This window comes from Pholcus phalangioides, unplaced genomic scaffold, assembly GCF_987345545.1.
Source record: "Pholcus phalangioides strain wild (caught in Gottingen) unplaced genomic scaffold, Ppha-v1.0 ptg000007l_1, whole genome shotgun sequence".
NCBI classification, from domain to species: domain Eukaryota; kingdom Metazoa; phylum Arthropoda; class Arachnida; order Araneae; family Pholcidae; genus Pholcus; species Pholcus phalangioides.
Window position 1 is genome coordinate 33,002,468 of NW_028301600.1, and position 27,931 is coordinate 33,030,398.

The 27,931-nt window shown below is 34.9% G+C and overlaps 1 protein-coding gene across 2 annotated transcripts in view; it reads left to right on the top strand.

The window, feature by feature from the left end:
• Nucleotides 1-10,743, top strand: part of LOC149085202 (myosin regulatory light polypeptide 9-like) — a 41,226-nt gene extending 30,483 nt beyond the window's left edge. The window contains exons 3-4 of one of the 2 annotated variants that reach the window (XM_089233065.1): nucleotides 1,487-1,716; nucleotides 8,511-10,743. In XM_089233065.1, the coding sequence (XP_089089191.1) occupies nucleotides 1,487-1,716; nucleotides 8,511-8,627 (347 nt within the window). In that variant the 3' untranslated portion in view covers nucleotides 8,628-10,743. The remainder of the gene's footprint in view (nucleotides 1-1,486; nucleotides 1,717-8,510) is intronic. The other variant, XM_089233066.1, reaches the window with a different exon arrangement.
• The last annotated feature ends 17,188 nt before the right edge of the window (nucleotides 10,744-27,931 follow it).

The following is a 27,931-nucleotide window of genomic DNA, read 5'->3' on the forward strand; positions in this document are numbered from 1 at the left end:
GCACAAGCCCATGAAAGACTGTCTTACCCTCTTGTTGTGTGTTAATGTAACTTCACTTGCATATCATTCCGAAAATACTCATGTCTTTGTTGATATAAAATCCGTAGAAATGCAATGAGATAAAATATATCAACCTGCACTTTATTTTTAAAAATAATTGTTGCTGACATGAGGAAGATATATAGTTGTGAATGAATCATTTTTGAGTTTCCGTTATTTCTGATAGGGAAGTTTGATTCAATATACAAGTGTTTCAGATTATGAGCACATTTATGGAATAAAACTTACCCCCAGCATCAAAGATGTGTATGGGTGACCTGCATTGGCGTATGTAGCCAAGATTACAGTGTTATTTTGCAGGAAAAAACGTAAACCCCCCCTCAGAAGGAAAAAAAATCTGAACCGCCCTCGAGAAAATTCTGCGTACGCCTATGGTGACCTGTGTATATGTATTGACATCATCATCAACCCCCCCACCCCCTAGACCTTCAAGCCTATTTCAACCTGTGTGGTAAATTGATGCTCCACTGTACTATAAAATATTTAACTTGAAGAAAATTTCTAGACTTTTTTAGTGTAATAATGATTTCTCAACAAAAATTCATTCTTTCCTATGTAAGATGCATAGCTGCTAACACTCCCAGATTTTCCTAAAGACTGCAGAATGTCAATTCAATCTCCTGGAACCAAAAAGTTGTTAAATCTCCCAAAATTTTGGGAGAGAAAATCAAATTCACCGAACAAGAGGTGCTTGTTTGACCTCTGGATGGTTGAATGAGGACTTATGTGCTGGGTGATCATATATTATATCCCAGGAGGGACAGAGCCAGGGTCGTGTATGGTCTGTTGGATGATCATATATCCCATTTTTCATCCCGATGGTGATTCTTTTCTTGCTGTGATTTTGGTTTGACAGTTGAGTGTAGTAATAACAGATAGTTGAACAAACTGCTTTATGATAATTGGTGACTGTTTGCACTAATTGGCAACTGTCTCTATTTTACAACAGTTTTGCCTTTTGAATATTATAACTAAGTTATGTATTATACCAATACCTATAGCAAAATTTGTCTGTTTTGCTACTAATGTTTCACAGAACTACTATTAATTGAAATTGCTTTTTATCTTAATTTTTGTTTTCTCACTGCAGACTGGTAAAATCTTGCTGTTTAACCCTTTAACTGCTCAATCATTTATGAGCAATCAAAACAATACTGTAAAGATTAAAATTTTAATAAATCACAAACGATGTTACATCTTTTAAAATCATGCAATTGGCAGAGAGATAATAATTCGTCAATAAATATGTTTTAAACTAATTTTAAACTAATTTTTTCTTACCAAAAAAAAAGAGGGGTGGGAATACAAATACAAATTTTTTTTGCGGTGTTAAAGGGTTAATAACATTTACAGATACAATGCATCTATTGAATGCTTGTATCTTGTAGCAGCAAGATAATAGCCTGCTCATTTCTCACATGTTTAGGAAAAAATCCTGATGAGGAGCTCCTAAATAGTATGATGAAGGAAGCACCTGGTCCGTTGAACTTCACCATGTTCTTAACTCTGTTTGGGGAGCGGTTACAGGGAACTGATCCAGAAGATGTTATCAAAAATGCCTTTGCTTGTTTTGATGAAAAGAACAGTGGATATATCCATGAGAAGCATCTCAGGGAACTGCTCAAAACAATGGGTGATCATTTCAAAGATTCAGATGTAAGCTTTGTAGATATTTTTAATGATTAATATTTTAAAAAGAGGAGGGGGGAGGAACACAACTCCAAAAAATTTGTTTTAAATTAAATTTAAACAATCCTCAATTGAAAGGTTAAATATTTCAAAACATGGGGAAAAAAATGTAGCACTTGAATGCGTGTAGAAGCAATAATGTCATTAGGCAAGAAGCATCAGTTTGCTTTTATTTCATTGTTCAAGTCGTCTACTTTTTATGGTTATCTATTTGGTTGGTGTGGTGGCCCAGATCAGGGGCATTAGCCTAATATAGTAAAGAATTTTGCAGTTTCACAAATTAAATACAATCTCAGTCTTTGTCAGAATACATTTTTTTAATTTTTGGGTGACATTGACAACATCTGAGATATAATATAATTCATGTAAGTAACCGTTCATAATCATTTTACATTATTTTAATGCAAATGTATATTATGTTGCATTCTACAGTTACCATATTACATTATTGTTTTCATAACATAATTTAATATTTTCAGATTCGATTGCTCCAAGTTTTTTGGTCAGACTCTTTCTTTTCAAAATTTCAAATTTTTAATTTCTTTGTTTCGATCATGAAGATGTGCAAAAATTCTTACTAAACTAATTTCTGAAAAAAATCAAACTTCTAATTAATGAAAATAAAATGTTCATTAATGTAATGAACACTATTCTCGCACACATTAATTAATCTATAAATATTTCTTACATTTTAATAAAAACAAACTTTTGAAATTTTTTTTTGTGTAACTCAAAGAATTATTTTGTGTTTGAAAAATTCTTAATATTATTAACCATATAATAAAGATATTTTATGCAGTTACTCTTGATATGCTTAATTGGAAGCTATTCTGCAAAAACTGTGATAAAAACTAGGTAAATATGATATGTTTAGGTTACAGGGTTCATTATAGTCCTTGAAAATCCTTCATTGCTTAAGTGCTTATAGGTGCTTGAAAATTAATTTTGGTTTCAAACTTCTTCCTTCAATATTCTTGTGCCCCACTCAACTACACTGGTGAAATAAATTAAGAGAATTTGCATATTTTATCGAATTTCATGAAAGGAAAAGAACTGAATGTAAAACCACTGCTTCTAGACAAAAATGCAAATCTTGTACGCCAAATACGTAAGCGTACACGTGTGTGTAGGCGGAGCCAGTAGAGAAACAGGCTTTATAAGCGCGCGTAAGTTAAGACACATTTTGTTGGCTAGCACACCTCAGCGAATTTCTTGGTGTTATTTTGCAGCAATCGGTTAATTTCAAATTGTAACAGTAAAAATTAGTAACCACCAACGTTTAGATGATGGAATGAGGTAGCGAATTGTGGGGAGGCTAGAAGCAGGCCAATCTCAAGTCCAGATTTGTAGAGAGTTCAATTTAACGCCCAGCGCCGTGTGTAACTTATGGAAACAGTTCCAGGATACCGGATCCATCGAGAGAAAGCCTGGGCAAGGTCGTCCAAGAGCCACGACGGCCAGAGAAGATCGCCATTTGTCGATTATAGCGAGGCTTAACAGGAGTGCTACAGCTTCTCAGCTCTCTCGTGACTTGTATGCAGCCACAGTAACCCGTGTATCAAGGGTGACTGTTTCCAAAAGACTTTATGAGAGAGGGTTGTTTGCAAGAAGACCTGCTGTTTGCGTCCTGCTCACTTCTACAGACAGGAGAGTCCGTTTATCATGGTGCAGAGAGCATAGAGATTTGAGTATGGATCAATGGGCGACCGTTCTCTTCACTGATGAGTCCCGGTTCAGCCTAAGCACCGATTCTCGCCGTACGTTCATATGGAGAGAACCAGGGACCCGCTACCTACCCTCCAATGTCCGCAAAATTGACCATTATGGCGGAGGACGTTTAATGGTCTGGGCAGGCATCATGTTGGATGGCCGCATACCTCTCCATGTCTTTGAAAGAGGCACTGTGACTAGTGTGAGGTATAGGGATGAGGTATTGGAGCCCTATGTTCGCCTTTTCAGGGGTGCAGTTGGCCCTGAGTTCATTTTAATGGACGATAACGCGAGGCCACATAGAGCTCTTCTGTTCGACGATTTTCTAGAGAGTGAGGATATTCGCCGGATGGATTGGCCAACCACATCTCCAGACCTTAACCCTATAGAGCATGTCTGGAATGCTCTGGGGAGGGCAATTGCAACTCACAACCCCCCTCCAGGAACCATCCAGGGAATGAAAACAGCGTTGCTGAACGAGTGGGACCAATTGCCACAGGAAATGATAAACGGCCTTATTTCAAGTATGAAATCACGCTGCGAGACCTGTATATCTGTAAGAGGGGACCATACCCCCTATTAACCAATTTTTTTGTTTATTCTGCAACTGCTGTTTCATACCTTCCGACTCCAACGAGTGTTACGCACGATCATGCGTGTGTATTACAATTATTGAATGGCTATTTGTTTTGTATTGTATCAATGTATGTACATATCAAATTTCATTAAAATCGGTGCAGTAGTTCTAGAGATAATCGACCAAGTCTGCAAATTCTTCTAATTTCTTACACCAGTGTATGTTCCACTAGCAGAAATGCCACTGTACTCTAATTTATCTGGGTCCCGGGACCCAGATTATTTGAAAAATCTGGGTCCTTTTTGAATGAAAGTGGGTCCTCAAAAGAAAATGTTTCTTGAAAAAAATTATGCCTTCCCCCCCTCCCCCCATAATTCACTGGTATCTCTAGGAAACTTTCTTCCAGCATGCCCCAGGTCTTTGATCACCTGCTTATATTTCTTCATTGAGAATGAGGGGTGGGCCATGTTCTGGGTAGGAGAAGAAGGTATCTGTGAATCAAATAAATAATTCATTTCTAAAAACATGGTTTCTCCAAAGGTTCATTTACTTTCATTGTCTACAGTAGGAAAGAAGCTCATTAGCACGGGAAGCTCCCGCACATGTAATAAATCTAAAACAAATATACAGTTGATCCCGCGTATAACGTTCCTCCCATTTAGAACGTTTTTCCACTTAGTACAACTTATTTCCGTGGTCCTATAACAATAAGTAATTCTCATTAAGATTTCTTGTTTAAAGTGTTTTCCTGTTTACAATGTTTTTATGATGTTTTTTTGAAAAAAATTATAAGCAGGATCCACTTTAATTAACGGTTGGAGGCATACATTTATATATTTACTCCCTCCCTCCTCCTAGTTGCGGACCTGCATGTATCCTCCAAACTGGCAATGCATGCATTTGAATTTTAATACATATTTGTGCTGTAGGTCTGTGTGATCGCCTTGGCAACCAGAACTTTTTTTGAAAGGAATAGCCAACTCCTTTCAAAAAAAAGTTGGGGTGGGGGGAAGGTTTCTCTACATTTTTTCTTCTTAGAACTAGGAAAGAACGCATCTCGAAGGACGCGTGAACAAAATTTTTATATGTCTTTTCCAAAATTCTGGGTATTTGATACGTCAATGCCATCTCTGCACTAGGGTGAAAATGAGTAGAGCAACAACGATGAGTTACGAGGCAATGTTCAAAACAGGACATGCGGCATAACAGCACACATACCTGAGGTATTTCTGTGCTTAAAAAATGTTGCCTAAAATCTAACAGCAAAACATAGTGCTAAAGTTTTTTTTTTTTTCAATAGCTTAAATATTTTGAAGCAATAAATGTCAGTTGTATTTTCGTAGGCTGACCATATTTCCTAGATAAAAATATGGGGAATCGCCAATTGTCACCAAAAATGATGCTAAAGGTGAGCAAAGTTGCCAATTACTGCAAAAAGAACCAAAAATTCACCAAATGCAGGAGACAAATATGCGAGATGAATATGCATATTTAAAGTCATAATTATCATAAATTTTATAAAGTTGTGAAAGTTTTATAGGGTTGTGTTTAAGTAAAGAATAAAAATTCAAATAGGCTTTGTCCCCAAAGCAGAATATGGCGAAATCTGTGACGTACATCGCGGAACAATCAGTGCTACTGCAGAATAATCTGGCAGAATTTTAAGAAAAATGTACAGAACACAATTATGGGAACTGCACAACATTTCCAATCAGCAGAGGGCTCGTTGCAGAACAATGCAAAACATTCTGCTTTGGAGGGCTTTGTCGGAACTCGGGAAAACAACTGGGCATTTTGTAAAAATGTTGAGTTGGCCAAAATTACATGAAAATACAGGAATGCCCCGGGAAATATGGGTCATGTGGCCACCCTACATATAAGACTATATGCTTTTTGATTTTTTTATCGAAGGCAAATTTCAATTCTGTTTCAAACATAAAATGATTTGTGCTTTAAGTCATTTGTGTACAATGGTTTTTTAAAAGCAAGATCTTTAGAACTTGATACTGTTGACAAGTTGAAATAAGAACTATATACAGTCAACGTTCAATATAACGACCCCCTTCGCCCTATTGAAAATGGGCGTTATATTGGGAGGGTCATTATATCGAATGTAGTATGATAGTCTATCTATGAAAACATTTGAGACTTACCCTACCGGTTGTTGTAATGAAATGATCGCTATAACATGGGGTCGTTATAACAAGCAGTGACTATAATTGTTTTTAAAATTATATATTTTTAATAAATTAGTATTTCAAACTTGAAAGAGTAAAAATGAGTAAATATATGTTGAATATAAATTTTAAAAAAAATTAAGATTTTTTTAGCAACTGCAATATGAATGTCCTTGAATTTTTTAATTTAGCCTTAACAAGTGCTTGAATAGTCTTTGAACATTTTTACTTTCAAAGAGTTTTAAACTTTGTTTAATGAAAAATAATTAACACAGATTAATTAGCAATGATTTACGATGTAGGCCTACATGGTGATTATAACTAAAGTTCCAATTTCAAAACACTGTAAAATAAAAACAGAGCAACTTGAAAATTTGCATGAATATTCCTGAAGCAATAGAATTTAGTACCGCAAAGAGGAAAAAATACTTGAAAATCTAAAGTAGACAACGCTGTACTGAATCCAAAACGTGGGAAACTGCCCTCTTATAAATATGCCTCCTTTCTTGACATGACAAGAACAATTATATTTAATTGGTCATTTGTTTTGGTGCAGTTTGATCTAATTGGTCCTTGCGCCACAAAAATCGAAATCAAATCCAATAAATATGCCCTAGAATAAAACTTCATCTGAAAAAATTACGTTCTGCACATATCATGCAGGCTGGAATAAATTTTGAAGTCGTCCAAATCTTTCTTGTAAAAAAGGAAGTAAAATTTAATAATATTTCAGTGCAATAAAAATCAATTGCAGTCAAAAAGGAAATGGAAATTTTTCATTACAACATGCAGAAATCGGTATGAAAATGTGACTCGATGAATGATCAATAGAAAAATCTGGAACCACTAATTATTTTGAATATGTCAGTTCATATACAAATACAAACAAAGTCACAACAGGCAAAATGCCCAACAAGGTGGCTGATAAAAAGATGCCCATAACAAATATGGGTGTCATATATTTCAAAAATACAGCAACCCAATTAAAAATGCAATTACAAACAATTTATATACTACATGATAAAATATTATACAATGCCCGTAAAGAATACTTATGGTTGTCTTAGTGAGGATGTTTAAGTATGGATAGCTTCTCGATTTACCCCAACATTTTTATCATATTTCTTTTTAAACGTGTTAAATGTGTTAGACACTAGTTCATAAAATGACTAGTTTGATTAAACATTTCTGATCAAATCTTTCTTATTATTTTACTGTTTCCACAAGTCACACACAACTTCATCAAGCTACCATTTTTTGCAATCTTCGTTGAAGCTTTTTACATATAACTGTTTCGATGAAATTTTAAAATAACTCAAAAATATTGTCCTGTTTTATTGATCACCATGTAATCTAATTAAAACAACAGAGTAGAAATATTATCGCGCGGTAAACACTACACACTGTATGTACCTTCCCTCAAAAAATTTGGCGTAATAGTGAAAAGAGTACAAATTACCACATTTTTGCAAAAAAAATTCAAGTAGATCCCATTTGGCTAACACTTTACGAATCTGGTGATGAATTTGCCAATATATTGGATGAAGCTAACATTTAATTCCACGTAATAACAAGGTTATAATATCACACTACATTGAGAGAAAAAGTGCCAATCGTGAAAGAAGAACTTGGTCTTTAATGAGATTGAATATTTCGGTTCATTTTCAAGAATTGACAATCCATTGCTGGCGAAGAAATTTACTTGCATTGGGTGCTTGGCGCATAACTGACCGTTAGAAAATTACACGTCACAAAAATTCAAAATGTTATAGCTCATTAAATATTCGGGAGTTCCTAAAACAGAAAACGCGTTTCTGTATTAGTTTTTCACAAGAAATCACTTGTAATTATTGGGTGATCAATAGTTACCATCCCGTGTATATTCAGACCACTATTATGAGATTTTTTTGAAAAAGCCACTTATAATATTTAAAGATATACCATCAGAATGTACCCCAAAAACAGAAAATGTGGTAAGAATGAAAAATTTTGGCTAGTAATGAGCCAATATATACATATATGGTATTTTCAAAGGGAAAAAAATTATATTTAGGCCACTTTTTTTATGTGATTTTTTTGGGGAAAAACCTCACTTTGTTTAAACCATGTTTAAAACCAACATGGTTTAAACCAAACAACCCTGGTGGTAACACCACGAAAAAAATGCTAAAACTTAATCTGCTGTCTGCTTTAAATATTTAGTTATTCGTGATAATAGCTTCGATATTCAATAAATTATAGTGATGGGAATTAATAATCACAGCATATTCTGGTTTATATTTATTTCTTGTATGAAGATTGATGAGATGTTTAAAGAAGCTCCAATTGATGCAAATGGTATGCTGAATTATTTAGAGTTTACTCAAATTCTCAAGCATGGTGTGAAGGACAAAGATGAAAAATACAAGAAATAGTACTGTTTCAATTATGACAACTCAAATATAACTGGTTGTAAAATTTAGTCATTTTAGGTTGGTATGTGTATTTCTGAGTTTGAGTATGTGTGTTTCAGTGTTTTTGAATTCTTATACAGTTATATCATTGTAATTGTTTATCTGTCTAATTATGTTTAGTATTTAGTCTCAGTATGTTACTGGAAAATTTCTAGTCAAGTGACATTATGTATCAATTTAATTTTTTTTCTGAAGCATGTTTTTGAATTATTGGATTGTGCTGATTTTGTTTTTTGAATAATTGATATTTTTGTTCAGTAAACAAACTGCTCTTTCAGAGCAGTATTCAAACTTAAAAGTTTTCTGCTACTTTCAAAGCATTTGACCGAACGATTTAACATTCTCACAAAAAATGAAACTGAGAAACAATTTGTTTTACAGATTGTTGCCAGAAACAGTAAAAAATAACCAACTGCTACTAAGTCCTCTCTTAAGAAAAATAATGCTCAAGGTTTGTTCGTTCATAATATGCTTTGATTCTATAAAAATTATTGCTGTGTATAAAAATGTGTTTATGAAAGTTGCATGCGTTATAAAAAAACATAATATTTCTCAAATTTTTCATATTTTTTCAGGTATTTTTTGAATTAACTTTTGGGAATTTCATTCAGAATGTTTTTAAACTATTGCTGGGGGTTGCCTGGATGTCCTCATAAATTTCTCTAACAAGTAAAAAGAAAATGGTCGTGATAGGAAACAGTATAGCCTACTAGTTTTGAATGGAATTAATAATTTCGTGTAAGGAATTAGCATTGCTTACTATGTTGCAACTTCAAGGCCTTTTAGGGTTGCCTAAGAAGTTGTCAGATTCAGCTAAAATTGATTGATTTTTTTTTTTTTTTAATTGGTACAAGATGGGGAAAAACTTGAAAAATAAAGGCAACCCTAGTGTACATGCACAGTAAAATTTGTTTTTGTTCAGAGTTTTTCAGTATGTCAAAACATTGCAAGTGAAAGAGATGCCAATTTTTTTTACTAGGAATTAATACTGTGGAAGTTTAACCAATACAGTCAATCACTAGATTAACTTTCGCAAAATTTGATTTTGGAAAAATTTAAACTGGCAATTCTTTAAATCTTTGCATCCTACTTATTTCTTCAAAAAATTACTTGATTATTTACCAGAAAGTTAGTATAAATTTTTCCATTTTACTGTCCCAATCATTTTCCTTGCATTTTTTTATGATACACATAGCTTTTTTTTTTTTCCTTTTTTTTTATGTACTTTCTCATATGGTTACTTTCTTTACCTTAAAAGAAGAATTGCCATTAATCAGGGGTTTGAAATGTACACTTTTATTATACAAGGATCAAATTATATATATTTGACAATAAAAGAGGGGGTGACCGTTAAGAGGGGGTTCCACTGTATTACTTCGGTAAGAACTTAGTTAAGTCTAACCAAGTTCTTACTTCTTGGTTAAGTCTAACCAAGTTGAAATTTAAAAAAAAACAAAAGAAAGAAATATTAATGGTATCAGTGTTTTCCTATGTAATGTGATTGGTTATAGTTGGTAAACTGGGATTTTGAAAGGTCAGGTTTGATTAGATTTCATGTCCAAAGAATTTTAGATGCTTGTTTTGGATTCAAAATCAGTTTTTCATCATAAAATATTTTTCTCTTAAATAATAAGATCTAGTATAAAATGTACCATCATAAATGTACCATTTTTAAATGTTCCCTTTAAAAATGGCTGAAAGAATATTGATAAGTAAATACTAGAGAGCATATCTTCTGGATTTTTCGTTGTGATTTTCAATGACCTTCGATCAAAAAAAAATTTTTCAGTATGCAAAAACATTAATTTGGCACTAGAAGCATCAACTTTGATGCTAAAAATATGTTGGTATGAGATTATTTTATTTGAATATGATTACCTCTTTTTATTTTATTTGTTTAATTATTTATTGAGGATCTTTTTGTGTTCATTTTTATGTTAATTTTTATAAAGAGAAGTCTAGTACTTCAACTTTTAAACATTTAATTGAGGTATTTGAAGATAGACAATTAATTGTGAATTTTATGCTAAAAAAATTAGCTGTTTTTTTAATTTCCTTATTTTCAAACTTAACTGTGTCAGTGGCTAACCAAAATATATATATATATATATATATATATATATATATATATATATATATATATTTTTTTTTTTTTTTTTTTGCTTTTATAACTACCAATTTTTTGAGTTTGCAATTCTATTCTACCATAGTTTTAGAGTTTGAAAATCATTCAATTTTAATGAAGCAGGTGGGGTCTAGTGCCTGGGCGCTGGATCAGAGAGGAGAGGCGCACAAATTTCACCCTTTAACCTCTCCTTCAACATTAGAAGGAGGCACAGAAAGGCGTGCTGGCCCTAGCGGACCAAGCATCTAGTTGTGGCCCTAATCTGAAATATTGGGAGGGCTCAAAAATATTGGTGGTAGGGGGGATGCTGAAACCCAATGTTTCCATAAGTATTACAAATATTAGGGGAAAGAGGGTTTCGAATCCCAATACATTTTTACACATATGCTCTTTGGAATTTCTTCACTAATTGTAATCACTATCAGCACTTTAATATTGTTCGAGTTGAAACTAGAAAGCTGTTTCATTTCCCACAAAATGTTAGTTTGAGGGGGAAAATTAAATTTTTGGCAAATATTTTCCATTCCAGAAGAAAAGAATTTCTTTTAGGAAAATTGCCTCCCCCCCAAATTGTGACCAAACCTTTCACACCTGCCTTAGTCCAGGCCTGATGATATCTCTAAAGAAGGAGATTAAAAATAAAGAAAAAAACAATCTGAATTTGTTTTATGTTCTTGAATTCTTAAAACAGAACAAATTTTAGTGAGATTATTTTGTACACATATTCCTATTTTTAAACATTTTTTGTTTTGTATTTATAAACCTGTGCTGGTGTTCAAAAGTGCCAAATGCTCTGTGATCATTTTTCAAGTTTGATCATTTTTTAATGATATATGCTGTAGACATGATGCTCATTTAAAAGTATTAATTATGACACCATTTTCTCCTGTGTTCTTGATATTTCTTAATGTGATACTTATTAATCTGTTAGATTGTTCAGTGGAAAATTGGTTTCATGTATGAGGGAGTAACATTTACTTGATGAAGAAGCTTAAAAATTAATTTTAATTAATTTTGTGTAGTTCTGTATGCTACCTTTTATCTGTTCAATTCTTTTCATTGATCTGCGGTAGATTTAATAAATGGGTTTTATAATATTGTTAAGATGCAATGAAGCTAATATGCATTTTATCCAATTAGATTAGAATGATGATGAATGATACATATCTCACATGCATAAGAAAAAATATTAGTATTCCATATTGAGTGTAAAAATGAGGGGGGGGGGCTTAAATTCTCTGATGTACATGAAGTCATCATGCTTCTCATAAACTATGGTATGACAGTCGTGAATTTCATCACATTATGACCAATAGTTTGAGTTTTAATAACCAAAATCTGAGGCTAGATTTGAACTCAAGTAGGATTCACTGAGTAAAGAAAGGAAATGGAAACAGTTTTGGGGTTAACTGTGTTGATTAATTTTATTCTTTTACCCAAGTGGTCACATGTGTTAGTTGATATTTCATGGATTAAAAAAAAATTGACATGAACTCAAGATTAAGCAGACACCAACGAATAAGGCAAATACACGAAAATAAAAAGTCCTAATGCATTTCAGCACCAATGGGTGCCGTCTTCAGAGGAAAATTTAACCACTAGTCACGCTTACAGAGTTTCCCACTTGGGTTGAATACCAGATCTTAACACACTGTTGCTCAGCGGAAGAAGTACGTCTGTTCACTTCAAACTTCGTGGTCAGAATGAAGCTGTGAGCCTGCATGAGATACTAATGCAGTGTCCTGATTGGACACTTGCGGAATAGTGCTATTCGATTGGTCTATTTGAATTTTCTTATAATTCCCGCTCGAAATGAATTTAAGCCATGGTTTGTTGCGATCGGGGTGTAGATTTATTATCGTTAACTAGTGTATTTTTGAAGGCCCCTAATATATGTGCCTTCGTAGAAATCTAAATCAACTTTGGACTTTGTGAAAAACTCTCACTTCTTGAAATTTGAATCTATGGCCTTCTTGCCAACAGTGAGCAGCGATGGTTGATTTTTCACATTCCTGATTCTTAGCACAGCGAGCGTGTTAATAATCTTGTTAATAATCATTTAATCTTGCTTTTATGGGTCTTAAAAGCTCTTACCAAATTTTAACTGAGCGTTAAGATTTGGTATTCAACCCAAGTGGGAAACTCGGTCAGCGTGACTAGTGATTAAATTTTCCTCTGAAGATGGCACCCATTGGTGTTGAAATGCATTATGACTTTTTATTTTCGTGTATTTGCCTTATTTGTCGGTGTCTTCTTAATATTCTCTTCTAATTTAATCAACTCTTCTATGAACTCAAGAATCTTTAAAATTTCTTTTGGGATGATGCAATTAAAAAAATTATAAAGAGTTTTCGTATATTTCAAGTCATAAAATACAAAAAATGAATTTCTGAAAATTTCAAGTCGCTACAGAAAACACTTGGAGATAGAATGTATTTCAAGTCACTGCAAAACACATGGTGTAGCCAATATGGTAATATGTCTGGTAATTTGTTTTTGTGGTTATTATTAAGTTATTATATTATGTGAAAAAGCTTTATTGTGTCACAGAAAAGTCAGAGTTACAAGATCAACTAATATTGGTTCTTGTCTTTCAGAATTAGAAATATTTAGGCCTATGTATCCAATGTACAGTATTCTTTGAAAACTGAATTTTATTGAGCACAATATAGGTTTTTTTTATTCTCAATGTAAACCAATTACCATTTTTAGGTAAATGTGTTCTGTTTTTATGTATTAAGATGTATCATTACATGATAAAATATAGAAAATGAACTTTTTCTTCTCTGAGAGATGAAACCTATTGCATATTAAAATAAGTAATAAATATATATATTATATATACACTGGGGGGGTGCATAGCTAACAGCATGCACCTCAAATTACTGGTGAACGGTTGTTCCTAGAGACATACTTCTAAACAGAATAAGTATTTCAATAATCTAGAATCAACAGTTTGACACAGTAGTTTGTGGTGCATGCTGTTAGCTATGCACCCTATATATACGTTATGTTGAAAAATACTCAAAAGTGACCAAAATACATTATTTTTTTATAATGATTGAAAAAAAGTGTTAAATAAATTTGTGAAATGATTCATTGATTGACAATATTTATGGTAAATAAAAATTTACAGGAAATTTCAAGCACATGCAATAAATGTTGTGATTATATATTGTATTGTGTTCACTATTTATTTTTGTTTAAGATTCAATATTACTTCAAGCTCAAGGACATCGTTGTATTTTTTTTTATATCCATCATTTAATCTTTCTTATACTATATGGCATTGACATTAAAAATACATTTTTAAAATATTATGTTTTAAAGAGATCTAAAATAGACTTATCAGGGTTCGTACAGTCCTTGAAATTCATATACGTTCATTTTGAGTCTTTAAAAGTCCTTGAAAAATCATTGCAGTCCTTGAAACAAAAAATTATTTTCAAGTGCTTGAAATAATTTTTTTGTGTGAATTTCTTCTATAAATTTTATTCCCCCACCTGCAACTAAATCTTTGCTAAACCATTCCACTGGAGTGAAAGTGAGTAGAGCAATAATGATTAGTTACAAGACAAAGTTAAAAAAGAGACATATGGTCACTTATACCAAGGTATTTCTGTGCTTAAAAAGATGTTGCCTAAAATCTAGCAAGAAAACATTATGCTTCAGATTTTAATTCAATGGCTTAAAATATTTTGAAACAATGAAGGTCAGTTGTACATATGTATATATAATACCATATTTCCTCAATAAAAATACAAAAATAGCCAGTTGTTGCCAAAGGTGAGTAAAGTTGGCAATTATTGCTAAAATAACCAAAAATGCACCAAAGGCAGAAAATAAAGCACCGGTGCATTGAAGCAGTGATTTAAATGAATTCTATGGGGGGGAAATGTTAACTTGACAAATATGGGAGATGATTATTTATATTTAACCCTTAACTGTCATGGTGGGGTCATTTTGACCCCACACATTCTTCATGCCACCCCTTGAGGGAAGTGCATCTGGACCATCTTATTTTCAGTACTTTTAAGCTAGTCGTTTACACGTGTTTGATAAATTTATGATGTTATTCTACTTTTTATTTTCTCTGTATCGCTGATCAAAGTTTTGGTGGGGTCAAAACCACTTGCTTAAGTCTTTTTTTTTTTTTTTGTCTGACTGCCGGAGTGTTCAGATAAAATGACATGTCAAAGAGCACCAGTTTTCTTGATAATAGTTTCAAATTAATGGTGAAATATTGGATATCCGAGGTGAGTATGAGGATAGTGGTGTTAGTGTACGTAAGATCAACATGGTGTTTGCAAGTACTGTGTTTCTGACTTAGGATAAGACTAATTTTGGTGCTTGCAAAAATATAGTAAATATTAATTTAATTTTGTAAATTTTATTTTCTGAGTATATTTAATCATATCTGTTCATTTTTAATCATGAAGATTGTGTTCAAAAAATTTTATATATGATTTAAAAAAAAATTCAAAAAAAGCACGTATCCTTCCATTTCTTTTGAATGTGTGTCTTAATAAAAGACCAATTTTGAGAAAATAATTTAAGAAATTTGAAAAATTAGTGAATTAATTGATAGATGAATGAGGTCATGTAAGAAATCTATTGCTTTTATGAAAATTTCTTTTGTTGATTTTTAAAATACAACATTAACATTTGCTGGAGTCAAAATGGCACCACGACACCAGTTACGCACAGAATTTTCACAATGCCAGTTAAGGGTTAAAGTCATAATTATAAAATAATTTTAATACTTAATTTCAGTAAAGAATGGAAATTCAAATAGTGGCTTTGTTGAAAATACGAAGACATTGTGAGAAAGTCGGGTTGGTCAAAATTACATGAAACTATGAGAATGGAAATGGATTACCTTTTGGGTTTGATAATACGATTAAATACTCGACGTTTGGGTTTACCCAAAATTCAAAACGAACACGGCTATACGCGTTTCAGAACTATATGAAGTTCCTTCATCAGTAGCAGAAACAAAGAAGAAAATGTCCCAGGAAATATGGGGGCCATATAGTCACCTACATATATAATTTCATGTTTCTGATTCTTTTATCGAAGCTGAATTTCAATAGTTTCAAACATAAAATGATTTCTGCTTGAATGCTATTTGTATAGATAAACCTTATCTTTTTTAGAAGAAAGCCGCACACCATTGTTTACGAGCAAACTGTTTGTGACCATGCATCATGCACTTAAAGAAAACAATGTTTCGGCTTTGGTCCAAAATTATTTTACTATTTTTAATAATGCTTGATAACTTAATCCTGAAAATAGCACTTATTAGTGAGCCATCATCACTTTTTCACTTATCCTGTAAAGATGTACAACCATGTGATTTTCATTGAAAATTTTTTTTTTTTTTTTGAAAGGTGTTTCTCGTGCCTCAGGGAACTGGACAAGTGAGAATCCAGATTCTTCCTTTGCCTTCATTTGACCATTCTGCAAAAAATACTGAGTGAGAGCACCAAAATGCACATTTGCCCCTTGTGATAGAGTACAGGGGCGGCTCTTGGACCATGCTTGGGGGGAGGGGTGCTAAATCAGGGGTGAATGGGTGAAAAAAATATTTTTCTTTTTGGAATTGAGATAAATTGTTAGGGAGGGAGTGGGCAGGTGGCACCAAAAATAAGTTCCAACAGGTAGAGATTTTGTCTCGAGCCTACATTCTTGTTTCTGGTATTATGGCCCCAGGCCCTTTCTGTTTCCTTAAGTTTTCTCATCTCTGTCATCAAGGTATAGCTCAAAAGCGTAATGTCATCTTAATTTTTACTGTTGGAAATTTTTTTAAATTATTGGAGTCTACTAATATCCATACTGCCACCTCTTACAACTTGCCACCGGGTGCACTACATCCCTTGTAACCTCGTTTAAGCTGCCCCTGATTGTATGAGTTTGCCATGCATTCTATTGAATCTATCTACAGTTCCAAACTGAAACATGTGAAATCTTTTCATGTTGTAATTTTCTTTTTGTTCTAATAAGATTTAATAAAACTAAAAGACTGTGTGGTTTTTTTCAACCACTCAACTCCTGGGTAGAACACATTCCTGTTAAACATTCTGTGCCTTTAATTCAAGGTGAATAACATCTGATTTCATTTCTCTAGAACTTTATACGTTGGCAGCGAATTCACTGGACACAATTTTTTTTTATTATCTAAAAAATCAATGAATACTTTAAAAAACACTCTAAAACTCTACTCCGAGAAACCTGCTGGAAAGTACACTGAAATGAAGTTCGGAGGAAAGAAGGACTGTCCGTTATACGCCAACGTAAAATACGCATGGAGTAGTAACAGAGCTATTAGAGGGGCCAGATCACAATTATTGATTCACCGTTTATGTTATCATTGCTCTGTGCCAAATGTGGCACAATCTGCGATTGTTTCTGAAGGTAAGAAAAAAATACTTGGAGTTTATAATTCAATTGTGTTCTATTAATTTGAATAAGTTCAGTATTTTTTTTCTTATCATCACTGAATACCACCAGTCAAGTATTGTACTGGAACATAAAACTAATTTTATTGTAGATGAATATGGTCAAGGAGTGAGTTGAGTGTATCAGATTTATGAAGTGAGTAGCACATTTACAGCTGTGCAAATAGGTTAAAGAGGGGGGGGGGAGCACCTCTACAAAGGACCAGTTTTTGAGTAACAGAGGGTGTCCCCTCTTAAATAGATTAAGCTGCATCTCACGGGTGTCCAATCCACAGGCTCATGCTGCCCAGAATAGATATTAATGCAGCCCAACAAAAAATTCCATGCTTCCAAGTGCAATATTTGAAAACAGGAAAGGTGGGAAAAAACAGTGTTAAAATGCGGGTAAAATGGTTTTTCCACATTCAACACTGTTTTTTCCCCAACTTTCTCCTCCGTTTTTTTAAATTTGAATATCTCAGTGAATATTGCACCTGGAAACATAGAATTTTTTTTAAATCAGGAGAGAAAGGCCAACAACTTGCTAATTGGGTTTTTGAGCGCACAGGGACAGTATAGAAAGTTAATTCTTTTATTTTCTTATGTGTACCACCCCTAAAATAAATTTTCAGATTTTATGTAACTGCACGTCATTTAAAAACTTTTTGTAATTTAATGTATGTTGTTAAAGTCAACGTTTACAGAGATATCCGCTGTGCAAACAATTTCGGATAGCCTATATAACAACAAAGGAAATATATTCTAGTTATTCTAGTTCAGTGTTTCCCTAAGTCGGTGATATTGACCCTTGAGGGGTGCTGAAAGAGCATGGGATCTGATGGGTTCCCTCAAGAAGAGAGAGGGCACAGATATTTTTTTTTTTTTTGAGAAGTAGGGTGGTAAGAAAAATTTGGGTAACTCTGCTCTAAATAAACAAAAAAAACAAAGCTCCCACCATGCTTAAGGCAGAATAAAATTTATTTCACTCAAATACGAGTTTTCTTACATATCCCTGCAACATGATTTCGATTTCTGAAAATCCAATTCTGAATCTTCGACAAAGGTGGGCTACATGGCTCCAAATCTTTTCATGGGCCCCTCTATAGTGAATTTATAGCATGAAAAATACAAAATAATGCTAATTTTACCAGACTCCAGGGCTGGGGCCCTGTCAGCCTCACTATTGTGGGGCCATGGTGGACTGTTCGCATAAGTAATACCGTCCATCCCTTTGGGAAAGAGCGCAAATCATTCCAAGATGGTCTCTGGGCGGTCACGTCTGTGCGCATAAGTCATGGGCGGAGAAGCTACGTCACACACACACCCAAAGGTGAAGTCTAATGATCTTTCTTTCATACCGAGCACAACTCAGGTCTATCACCATCTATGGGCGATTTACTACCTAGTGAGCTGTGCCGGAAGTGTAACTGTGTGTGTGTACCTAACAGTCTTTTCTTTGAGTGCGTATGTAGTGTTTGATTTTTTCAGTGCTGCCATCTATATTTCAGAAGTGAAGTGAGTGATGTGCTATGATTGAATTACATTTGCACAGTTTGTAGGTCTGTTGCGACTTTTTAAAGGGGACCAATATAATAAATCTGCACAAACGCTAAACGACTTCAAGCAATAAATCGCTAACAGACGGCGAAAACCGATAAAAGGGGTATGAAGCGCTACTGCAGCGAAATTGGGACCCCAATAGAACAAGTACGGCTCTATCTATCAAAGGGGAGATCCGCTCGCATTCGCGCCTTGAAGTTGATAACCACACAAAACCAACTTCAGCCGACCACCTCTGTGGTGACGGTGGGGTTTGAACCCGGGACCTCGCGATGCGAGTCCGTCACTATGACCACTCGACCACCACAGCTGAGCCTAATGATTTAATTTACATGCGTGTATACGGTCGAATACCGATATAGCAAAAATCTCGTTTTAACGAAGAATTTTCTAATCCCACTGGATAAGGAACAATGCAAAAACCTGGAATTCCTATATAAGAAAATTTCGTTATAACCAAGTAATTTCTTCGCTCTCTTGGAGTTCGTTACTACGGGATTCGATTTTATGAATTGACATCCTCATCATCGTGCCCCCCCCCCCCCACCCACAAACTTTCACGTTTACAATCTCCGCCTATGCCTTAAGCTCATTTTATCAAACCAATTTCAAGCTTCCTTTGTGATCCCAGATCCCAGTTGTGAACTTCTCATCTAATAACAATTCCAAATCGTAAGGGATAATTATTCCAGTTTAATTACTGCTTGGAATATGTGGGATTCCGGAAGCAAATGTCAAGAAATCGGCAAGTATAAAACGGCAGCACTGAAAGCTTTAGTTATGAAGGCGTAAATATTGATATCACATGGAAAACATGAATTTCTTTCAACTTCTTTTTGCATTTCCTTCATATACTGAGGAGGTGTCTTTCTTTCAAACCGAGCACAACTCAGGTCTATCGCCATGGGGAATTTGCTATCGAGTGAGTTGTGCCGGAAGTGTGGATCTAACAGTTTCAGTGCGTATATAGTGTTCCTTCAGATTTTCAGGGCGGTGATCCATATTTTAGAAGTGAAGTGTAATGATTGAATATATTTATACCATTGTAAGCCTGATGTTCTCTGGCGAGCATGGGCGGAAATACGGGGGGGGGGGCCGTGGGAGAGGATTGCCCCCCCCCCCCCAGCATCAACGGTGAAGTCGACTGATCTAATGCATATATGTATAGATGAACTGACGTCATCATCATCGTGCTCCCAGACTTCCAAGTCTATCTCCGCCTATGGTGGCGAGACTTTTTAATGGAGAGATCGACTCACATCCGTACCTCGAAGTTGCGACACGCAAGCCTCAAATAGCGATTGTTGGTTTCTTGTTAGTTACCATCGCCACCAGCTGATTATACACTTTTTTCCTTACAGATTTTTACTATTAAAGCTGTGTTTGCTTTCCCACTATGAATATTTTTATAGCTTTACTTGCAGTTGAGAGGAGGCTTTTTATAGTATCTGCTGAGCCATTAACTGCACGTAAGCGGAACATGGATCACAGTAGCCTTTCAGTTCAGCAAACTCTTCGGTCTTATGAACACGAATAATAGATTATTTAACTCATTTGAGAGTCACAAGAAGAAAAAGGTTCATACTTCTTTTTTTCCCCAAAAATTGTTTACTTATGTCATTTGGGAAACTCGTTTTTTAGTCGGGAAGCTTTGGTCGGGAGTTTAGTAATTTTGGTCAAAAATAAGAGAGGCTATCACAAACAATTATAACAATCTTACTACTAACAATTTTAAAAATAACACTGCAATACTTTTTAATGAAAAAAAATTTTGTTATGAAATTCAATTTTTTTATTCATTTGAAAATCAATGATTTCTAGAACAAATAAAAATCTGTTTCATACATATAAATTTTGGCCCTTTAAAATAGCTGATATACTTTTATACTTCTACATTAGCGTTCTGTTCTCGTATATCGTTTTTCGGTATCAAGTACACCCATACTAAAATAAATAAGTAATTGTAATCTCAACTGGTTACTTACATTAAGTACTTAAAATTAAAATATTCTATCAAATTAAAAATAAAATTATCTATCTTATAAGCATTAGTCATAGATATTTTTCTAAATCGTAAAAAAACTTTCAGAAATAAGGGTGTCAGATACTTTGTTTTCATTTTTATAGATCAAAGCAACACTTAATAAAGAACAATGTAAAACTCTACAAAGATATTGGATATAACTCTAAACCTCTCTATAACGATATTTTCTGAGGATATTTTGAAACCACTACAACGATATATTTTATATTTCGCTCAGAATCATCTTCAAACCAGTTTTTGTCCTTTCTAGGGTGTTTAATAACATAAGTATTTTGCGCTTATCTCCCCACCGAAAGTTTTAATGAAGTTGCGGTGAGAGGCTACTTACTGTATAGTACCCACAAGCGTTATGCGGTGAACTACACGGTGTAACAACTAATATTGAATTTTATTAATCAACTAATCAATTAGAAGTTTTTATTGCGAATAAATACTTAGAATGCATTTTATGGAGGTTGCTAACAACAGCATAAACTTGGTGGAGCCTGATAATAATGCTTTCTCTCGATATAACGATAACCTGTTTACAACGATATTTTTTCTTGATCCGAAGAGTATCGTTATATCGAGGATTCAGTGTAATAACTAAAAATTCAATTTCGGTGGTTGACTCATCCATAAATGCATGTAATTTTCAGATGATTGTATCTTTCCACGCTGATATTAAACGGCGGAATTGGAGAAAATTTCTATCGTACTGGAGTTGGCGTGCAAGAAGAATAATTATTTTTAATTGAAACATGACTATAGCAACCGTGTGGCGAATTTTCATCTCAAAAATCTTCAGTTCTTATAGATCGATATAGATCTACAAGAGCCGAATATTTTTCGAACGATTTTATAGACATGTGTCTATATAATCGTGTTCATAAATAGCTTAGAACTGTAGGCGCTGGTCTAAATAGGCTGATCATGTTGCATCAAAAAACAGTGAAGAAATAGAGATCCTAAACATGCGAAATCACCAATGTTCGCCAAAAAAGTTCTCAAACAGAAAAAATTGTCAATGATGAGAAATATAAGCAATTCGAAATCACAAAGATTTAAAATGTATTTCACGACAAAAACATTTAAACATGACTTGAAGTAAGTGAGATGAATATTTATAGTCCTAATTATCATTATCCCTTTTTAAACAATGGAAACTATCTTTTTTCATCAGCAATATGCGTCATTGAAAATACAAAAAAAAAAACGCGACAATTGTAAAGAAAAGATCGAAACGACTGAAATTCTGGGGAATACGGGTCATATAATCACTCGAGGTCCTAATATCTGATTCGAATGAATAAAATAATGATGGAGGCAACCAAACGAACAAATAAACCTCATGTCATTGAAATATCATTTGTGTCTTTTTGTCGCACCACGGTATTTCCTACACACTGCCAATTAGACCGGAACCTACAATTTATTGCCGATTCCGAACGGCAGTCTTTTTATACTCATCGAGAGGTTGGTACCAATCTTTTTTCTGTGTTCATTTCGCCGTTTCTGTCGTACCCCTTTCGTCTCTCATGCCTACAAGGGCTTTAGGAGCGCTTCAATACAAAAGTATCAGTATGTAATACATATGTATGAATGTGGATATTCGCATCAATGAAGGCAGAAACGCCGAGATGAAGAAAAAATTGAGGAGGCTGAAAAATCACCATTCGTCCCGTATTTAGGGGACTCAAACCTGTACGCAGGTGGGAGAATGATGAGTTGCACTGTATATTGGGGAAGATATTGGGCCCTTCTCCAACTCCAGGATGTGGGGGTCATGACATCAGCTCCCAGGTTCCCGCCTATGAAAGAAGGGGAAAAATTACACAATCAATACATGATCAGAGAGAGGAAAAAAATAAAAATGCGAAATTTTTCATAAAAACAAACACACAAAAAGAGATATAAATTCACGCAAAATTAAAATGTCCATAAAAATGCATCTCACATTTTAAGGGTGGGGGGATATATACGATGTATACACAACACAACATTTTTCACATTTTGCACCCAGTCAATACAGACAGATAATAAAAAAAATAGTCAAATTAAAATCTGATACACGCACGAAGATATTTTTCAAAATATTGAACAAATTTTTTAGAATTCGTCTTTAATAGCATTAAAAAAAGACAAACTATTAGCATTGGAAACGAGAGGCTGATTGCATATTATCGGCGTTGTTCAATCCAAAGTTTACAATTGAACATAAAATTAACTGAAGTTTTAGGATCTGAACAATGGTAACGGACCTTAACCTCATATGAATAGTGATGACGAAACCTAAAGTGTAGCCTTGGTTTTTTTTCAAAAAAAGAAACTACATTTTTTCTGTTGGCATCAGTTATAAAGAAACTGTTTGGCAACACCGATTGTTATACCCGCAATCCCAAGCATTTACAAACCAGACGAATCTTTATGTTGCGCATGCGGATTCACATAATTTTCCCAGCATGCTTGAAATACTTTTACCGAATACTGGCAACTTATCGCTCTTTCGGAGAAGCAGCATTGGCAAAAACATACATACGTTCACGTTTCGCTTTTTTTTCTTTCTTTTTTTTCACGTAACAGGGATTTCCTAGGAGCGAGCTTTTCTGCTCCGCGTTAGGACCATTTCGCATCGGCAGAAACGTGTAACTTTATCACGCTACGCGTTTGTGTTTGCCTAGCGTAGGGTATCAGCTGTTCTGTCGTCTGCATATCCACGTATTTTTGCCATTTTGCACAATAAAAAGGGCAGACAGAAATGAAGGGAAAAGGAACCCAACAAAAGTGAAGATCGGTGAAACGCGTGGCACACAACGCATTTGACTCCTTCAAAAGAAGCCGGCCAATCACGCCCGACGTGAAGCACTGGTGTGAGGCGTGTTGCGCTCTGTAGGAAAACAGTCGTATCGCTTTTCCCATCAGTGAGTGGATGTCGCTCTAGGTGATAGTGTCCGGTGTCTGCCAAAAGACATCGGACACTCAATTTTTGACATTTTACCCAATTTCCGCCTAAATACTCGACGATCTGTTCTGTAATTCCGGGAATGTGAACAAAATGTTTAAAATCACACTTCCGGTGAAGATTCAGTCTCGATAATAAAAAGAAACTATTAACTCTTTCTTTCCGTATCATAAGAAGCTGAAAATAATTTGTACCTTTCAAAAAATATTTAACTTGCTGTTTGCAATGTTTGTATGTATTTTCATGTATAAAAATACCATACATATTCACAAAGATATAAACGTTTCTTTTAAAATTCCAATTTTCTTCGCATGTTTATTGCTTATAGTTGTAGTATGCGGAGCAGGGCCGGATTAAGCAAAATAAGCACATGCTTAGGGCACCAGTAGAATAGGGGGCACCACAAAAAATTATCAAATATAGCAAATTTTTTTAATGTAATTTTTTTTCCTCAGCATCAACCATCCTGTAGAAATCCTAAAATGTTAAGAGCACTTTATTGAACAGTTGAAGATCTTTAAAGGTTGACCAGGACTTCAACTAAGGGAGGGCGGCAGGGGGGATCTTGTGTCCCGGGCGCTGAGTTTAATCTTTTGCCGTTAAAAATTACGGGGAGGCAGGCCATTTTATAAGAAATTTAAACTGGTGGGACACTAGAAAAAAGAGCACTCGAAGCGGAATAAGCTCCAGTGTGTTCGTACAAATGACATAGTAGGCGAAAATGTCAAATTTTAATAAAATTATTAATAAATGAAAATATTAATTAATAAATTAAATCAAATTCCCAATGTCCGAATTTGAATGGTTTTGTGCTACTACACTAATGTTTATCTATATTGCTCTAAAATAGAATGTTTCAACCCCGCCATCTGATGACATCCCGGTAACTTTAGATCCTCTTTCTTACTGCTTGGGTTATATAACTAAATCACTTTCACTTTAATGAGCATCAAAAAAAATCAATCAATGGTTATATCCTTCGCCTTGGCCATCCTCCATCTGTTTTTTATCTCACTTTTCATGAGAGCAAAAGACATATATATTCCAGAGAAGTCGGTCCCTGGAAAATTTTCCAGTTGAACTTTTCTTTTCCTTCTTGAAAAAATAAAACTAATCATAAAATCACTAGTCATAAAAAATCGGTCTCGCAAATGGCGAAATCTTTTTTTGTGTGAGTTTTTTTCTTTGACTCCCTTCATATTGGTAGGGTTTGAAGTTGAAGCTGCTTCAGGAAAACAAGAAAAAGACTGCCCCACCAGTGGTCATTTTTTATCTTCACCAGTGGGGCGTGTTGCGCTCGTCGGGCAAAATCCCCACCAGTTAATAACATGTAAAGAAAAAGGCTTGCGGGGAGGGGTGCTAAAATGGATACAGATCCCACAAGTAACAGAGCAAATTTTCGTTTCTAGTTGCTGCCCCGAGTGTGACACAAAAGCAGAGAAACTAAGTTAATTGCGAACAAGAACTCGTGTTAATTCTCAGTTTTTGTGTTGAGATTTCACTGAATTTCCATAAAGTAAGCCCAGAGCCGTCTTCAACAGCATCACTGTCCCCCTTCCCCCGGAAAAACAGTTTTTTGAGGCCCCTTACCAAGCTATAAATATCTCCCTACCAATTCACATACTTACTCTCTCCAATATTTTAACCATATCAAGTTGTCATGACTCTTCCCCGTCACTTGAGGCTCCCAAGCCGTGGCATCATAGATCTCATGAGAAATAATTTTTTTGAACACCCTCTCCCACTTAAAATTACCTGATTTATATACTTATTCTCGAATATTGTAAACGGATCTAATTTTCATAAGGCCTCGTTAAGGTTAAAAGTAAAGGGGACGGGGAGAGGGGAACCAAAAACACTTGAGTGCTTAGGACCTTCATATGGGTTAATTCGGCCCTGATGCGGAGTTTTCAAGAAATTTACAAAAAAAAAAATATTATGCTGCAATCCAGGATGAAAATATTCCATATAACCATTTGAAGAAAATAATGTTTGACTACGCCCCCATGCGAGAAAGATATCAATTTTATTCTTTCATTATTTGATCGCCAATTATATAGGGCATTGAAATTCTAGTTGAATATTGCGAAAATTCAGAAAGATATCAGCCATAGGCGTAAAGTTATTGGAAATATTGGGAGGGCTCGAATATATTGGGGGAAGGATGAATCCAATTTTACATAGGGTAATATATAGATAGGCCTACTGTAAAAGCAAATATTGGGGTGGGGTCTCGGGTGCGTGGGCCGGATACAATTGTACGCCTGTGATATCGACGATATAGTGTATTTGAGCTACTTTTTGAAAAGGTGTGTTGTAGGCATTGTCGTACACAAAGGGCGGGTTTTGGAGTTCTAACCCCCCCCCCCCCCCCAAGCCGAGATTATAACGTTATTTTGCAGGAAAAAACGTAACACTTCCCACTCGAGAAAATTCTGCGTATGTCTATGGTTGTAGGTGTATGATAAGAGGTTTCCACAAATTGCCATTTTGATTATTTTTTGTCTCTCTCTCTCATTTGAGTTTTTTTTATTTCAAGAATACGCCCCGTGTATTATGCGAAAATTTTTCGCTTTAACGAATTTTTAATGAAGTTCGAGATGCGAGTAAGTCTATATGATGAAAGTAAGTCTCTCCTTATGAAATGAATAACACAACTCCGATATAACGAATTATTTTCGAACAGTCAAAGAAATTTCAATTTTTTTTTTTTTGAGGAACAATTATACTGAAAATTCGTAGTGGTTATACTGTCCACGGAAATGATATCCTACTGCAAGTCGGACACCGATAACGGGAGCGGAGTGGTGCAATTCGGTCGTCACTCCTCATCTTCGGTGCAACTGACCAACGCCAACTATAGCATCTACTATAGCCGGTGTTGAACTAACCCGTCTCCGCCTAAACTTGTATTGTGGTCCCAGATATGTTCAATAACTTGTAGTAATCGCGCCCATGTATGAGATATCTATAAATTGAGTTTCACGCTATTTCTTTGTTAACCCCAGTCAAAATGAAATTATTGTATTTTACATACAACCCTAGAAAGCACGAATGCGCTTACACTGGGTGTGGAAAAATACAGCCAAAGCTTGTGAAAATTTTTGCAAAGAAAAGCAACCCAATACAGACAATTCACAATTACTAAAAAGCAAAAAAAATACTAAAATAAATGGCCAAGTAAAAATTAAAAAAGTAAAAAGGTGCTAGAATAAATAAAAAGTAAAAAAGTGTTAAAAAGTAAAAATACTGGACGTTAAAAGTAAATAAAACATGAAATAAAATGTGAAATAAAAAGCATAAAAATAGCCTGAAAATATTGTTAAAGGGAAAGCATTTTACTTATCCAGAGCCAGCTCAAAATCTTCGATTGCGGAAGCAAAGCCTGTGTATGTGGTGCATATGAAGCTTAATGGTAGACTATTTTAGATTCTCGCGGCACGGCATCTACACCCAGGGCCACAACTAGACACCAAGCAACTAAAACAACTTAGGAAGTCACCCGGGGGCCAGTGTACATTCTGGCTCACGCTCTCCGTAATTTTGAACTGGAAAAAGTTGACTCAGCGTCATTCCTGAGTCAGTACACGAGGCACCAGACTCCCCTGCCTTATCCTAGTTGTCTACACCCATGAAAAAAGCAATTTATTCTGGCCGTTGTTATTCTTATTTGAAAGTGATTCCTACGTAGGTTGGCTCATCTGTCCATGACCTTGAAGAATGATTCTTCCGATGGTCTGTAGCACCACCACCAGACCTGAACATGGTCCCGCTGTCCCCCAAGGGAAATAGTCTGTAGCAAATTTTCCGATATGCAACGATTCTGTGCCATTGAGGGGGGAGGGGATACGAATCGTCGAGTGTGTGTGAATTGAACGGGGGAGGGGAGCGATTGCAATTCTCCTCCACTCCCCCACCTATGTGAGTAATACAATTTTTTTTGGGGGGGCGGGGGCTGATTCCCAATCTTCCTATGTTCCAGAAAGTGCAGTCCCAAAAATTCTAGCCTCTCGTGATAAGACAAGCCACTTATTCCAGCTATGCCTCTGGTAAAGGATGTCTGAATGAATGATAAAGGATGGTAAAGGATGTCTGTAACTTTTGAGAGTTTTATGTCATTAATTCTGTAAGGGCTCCAACTTGTGAAAGACTAGGGCG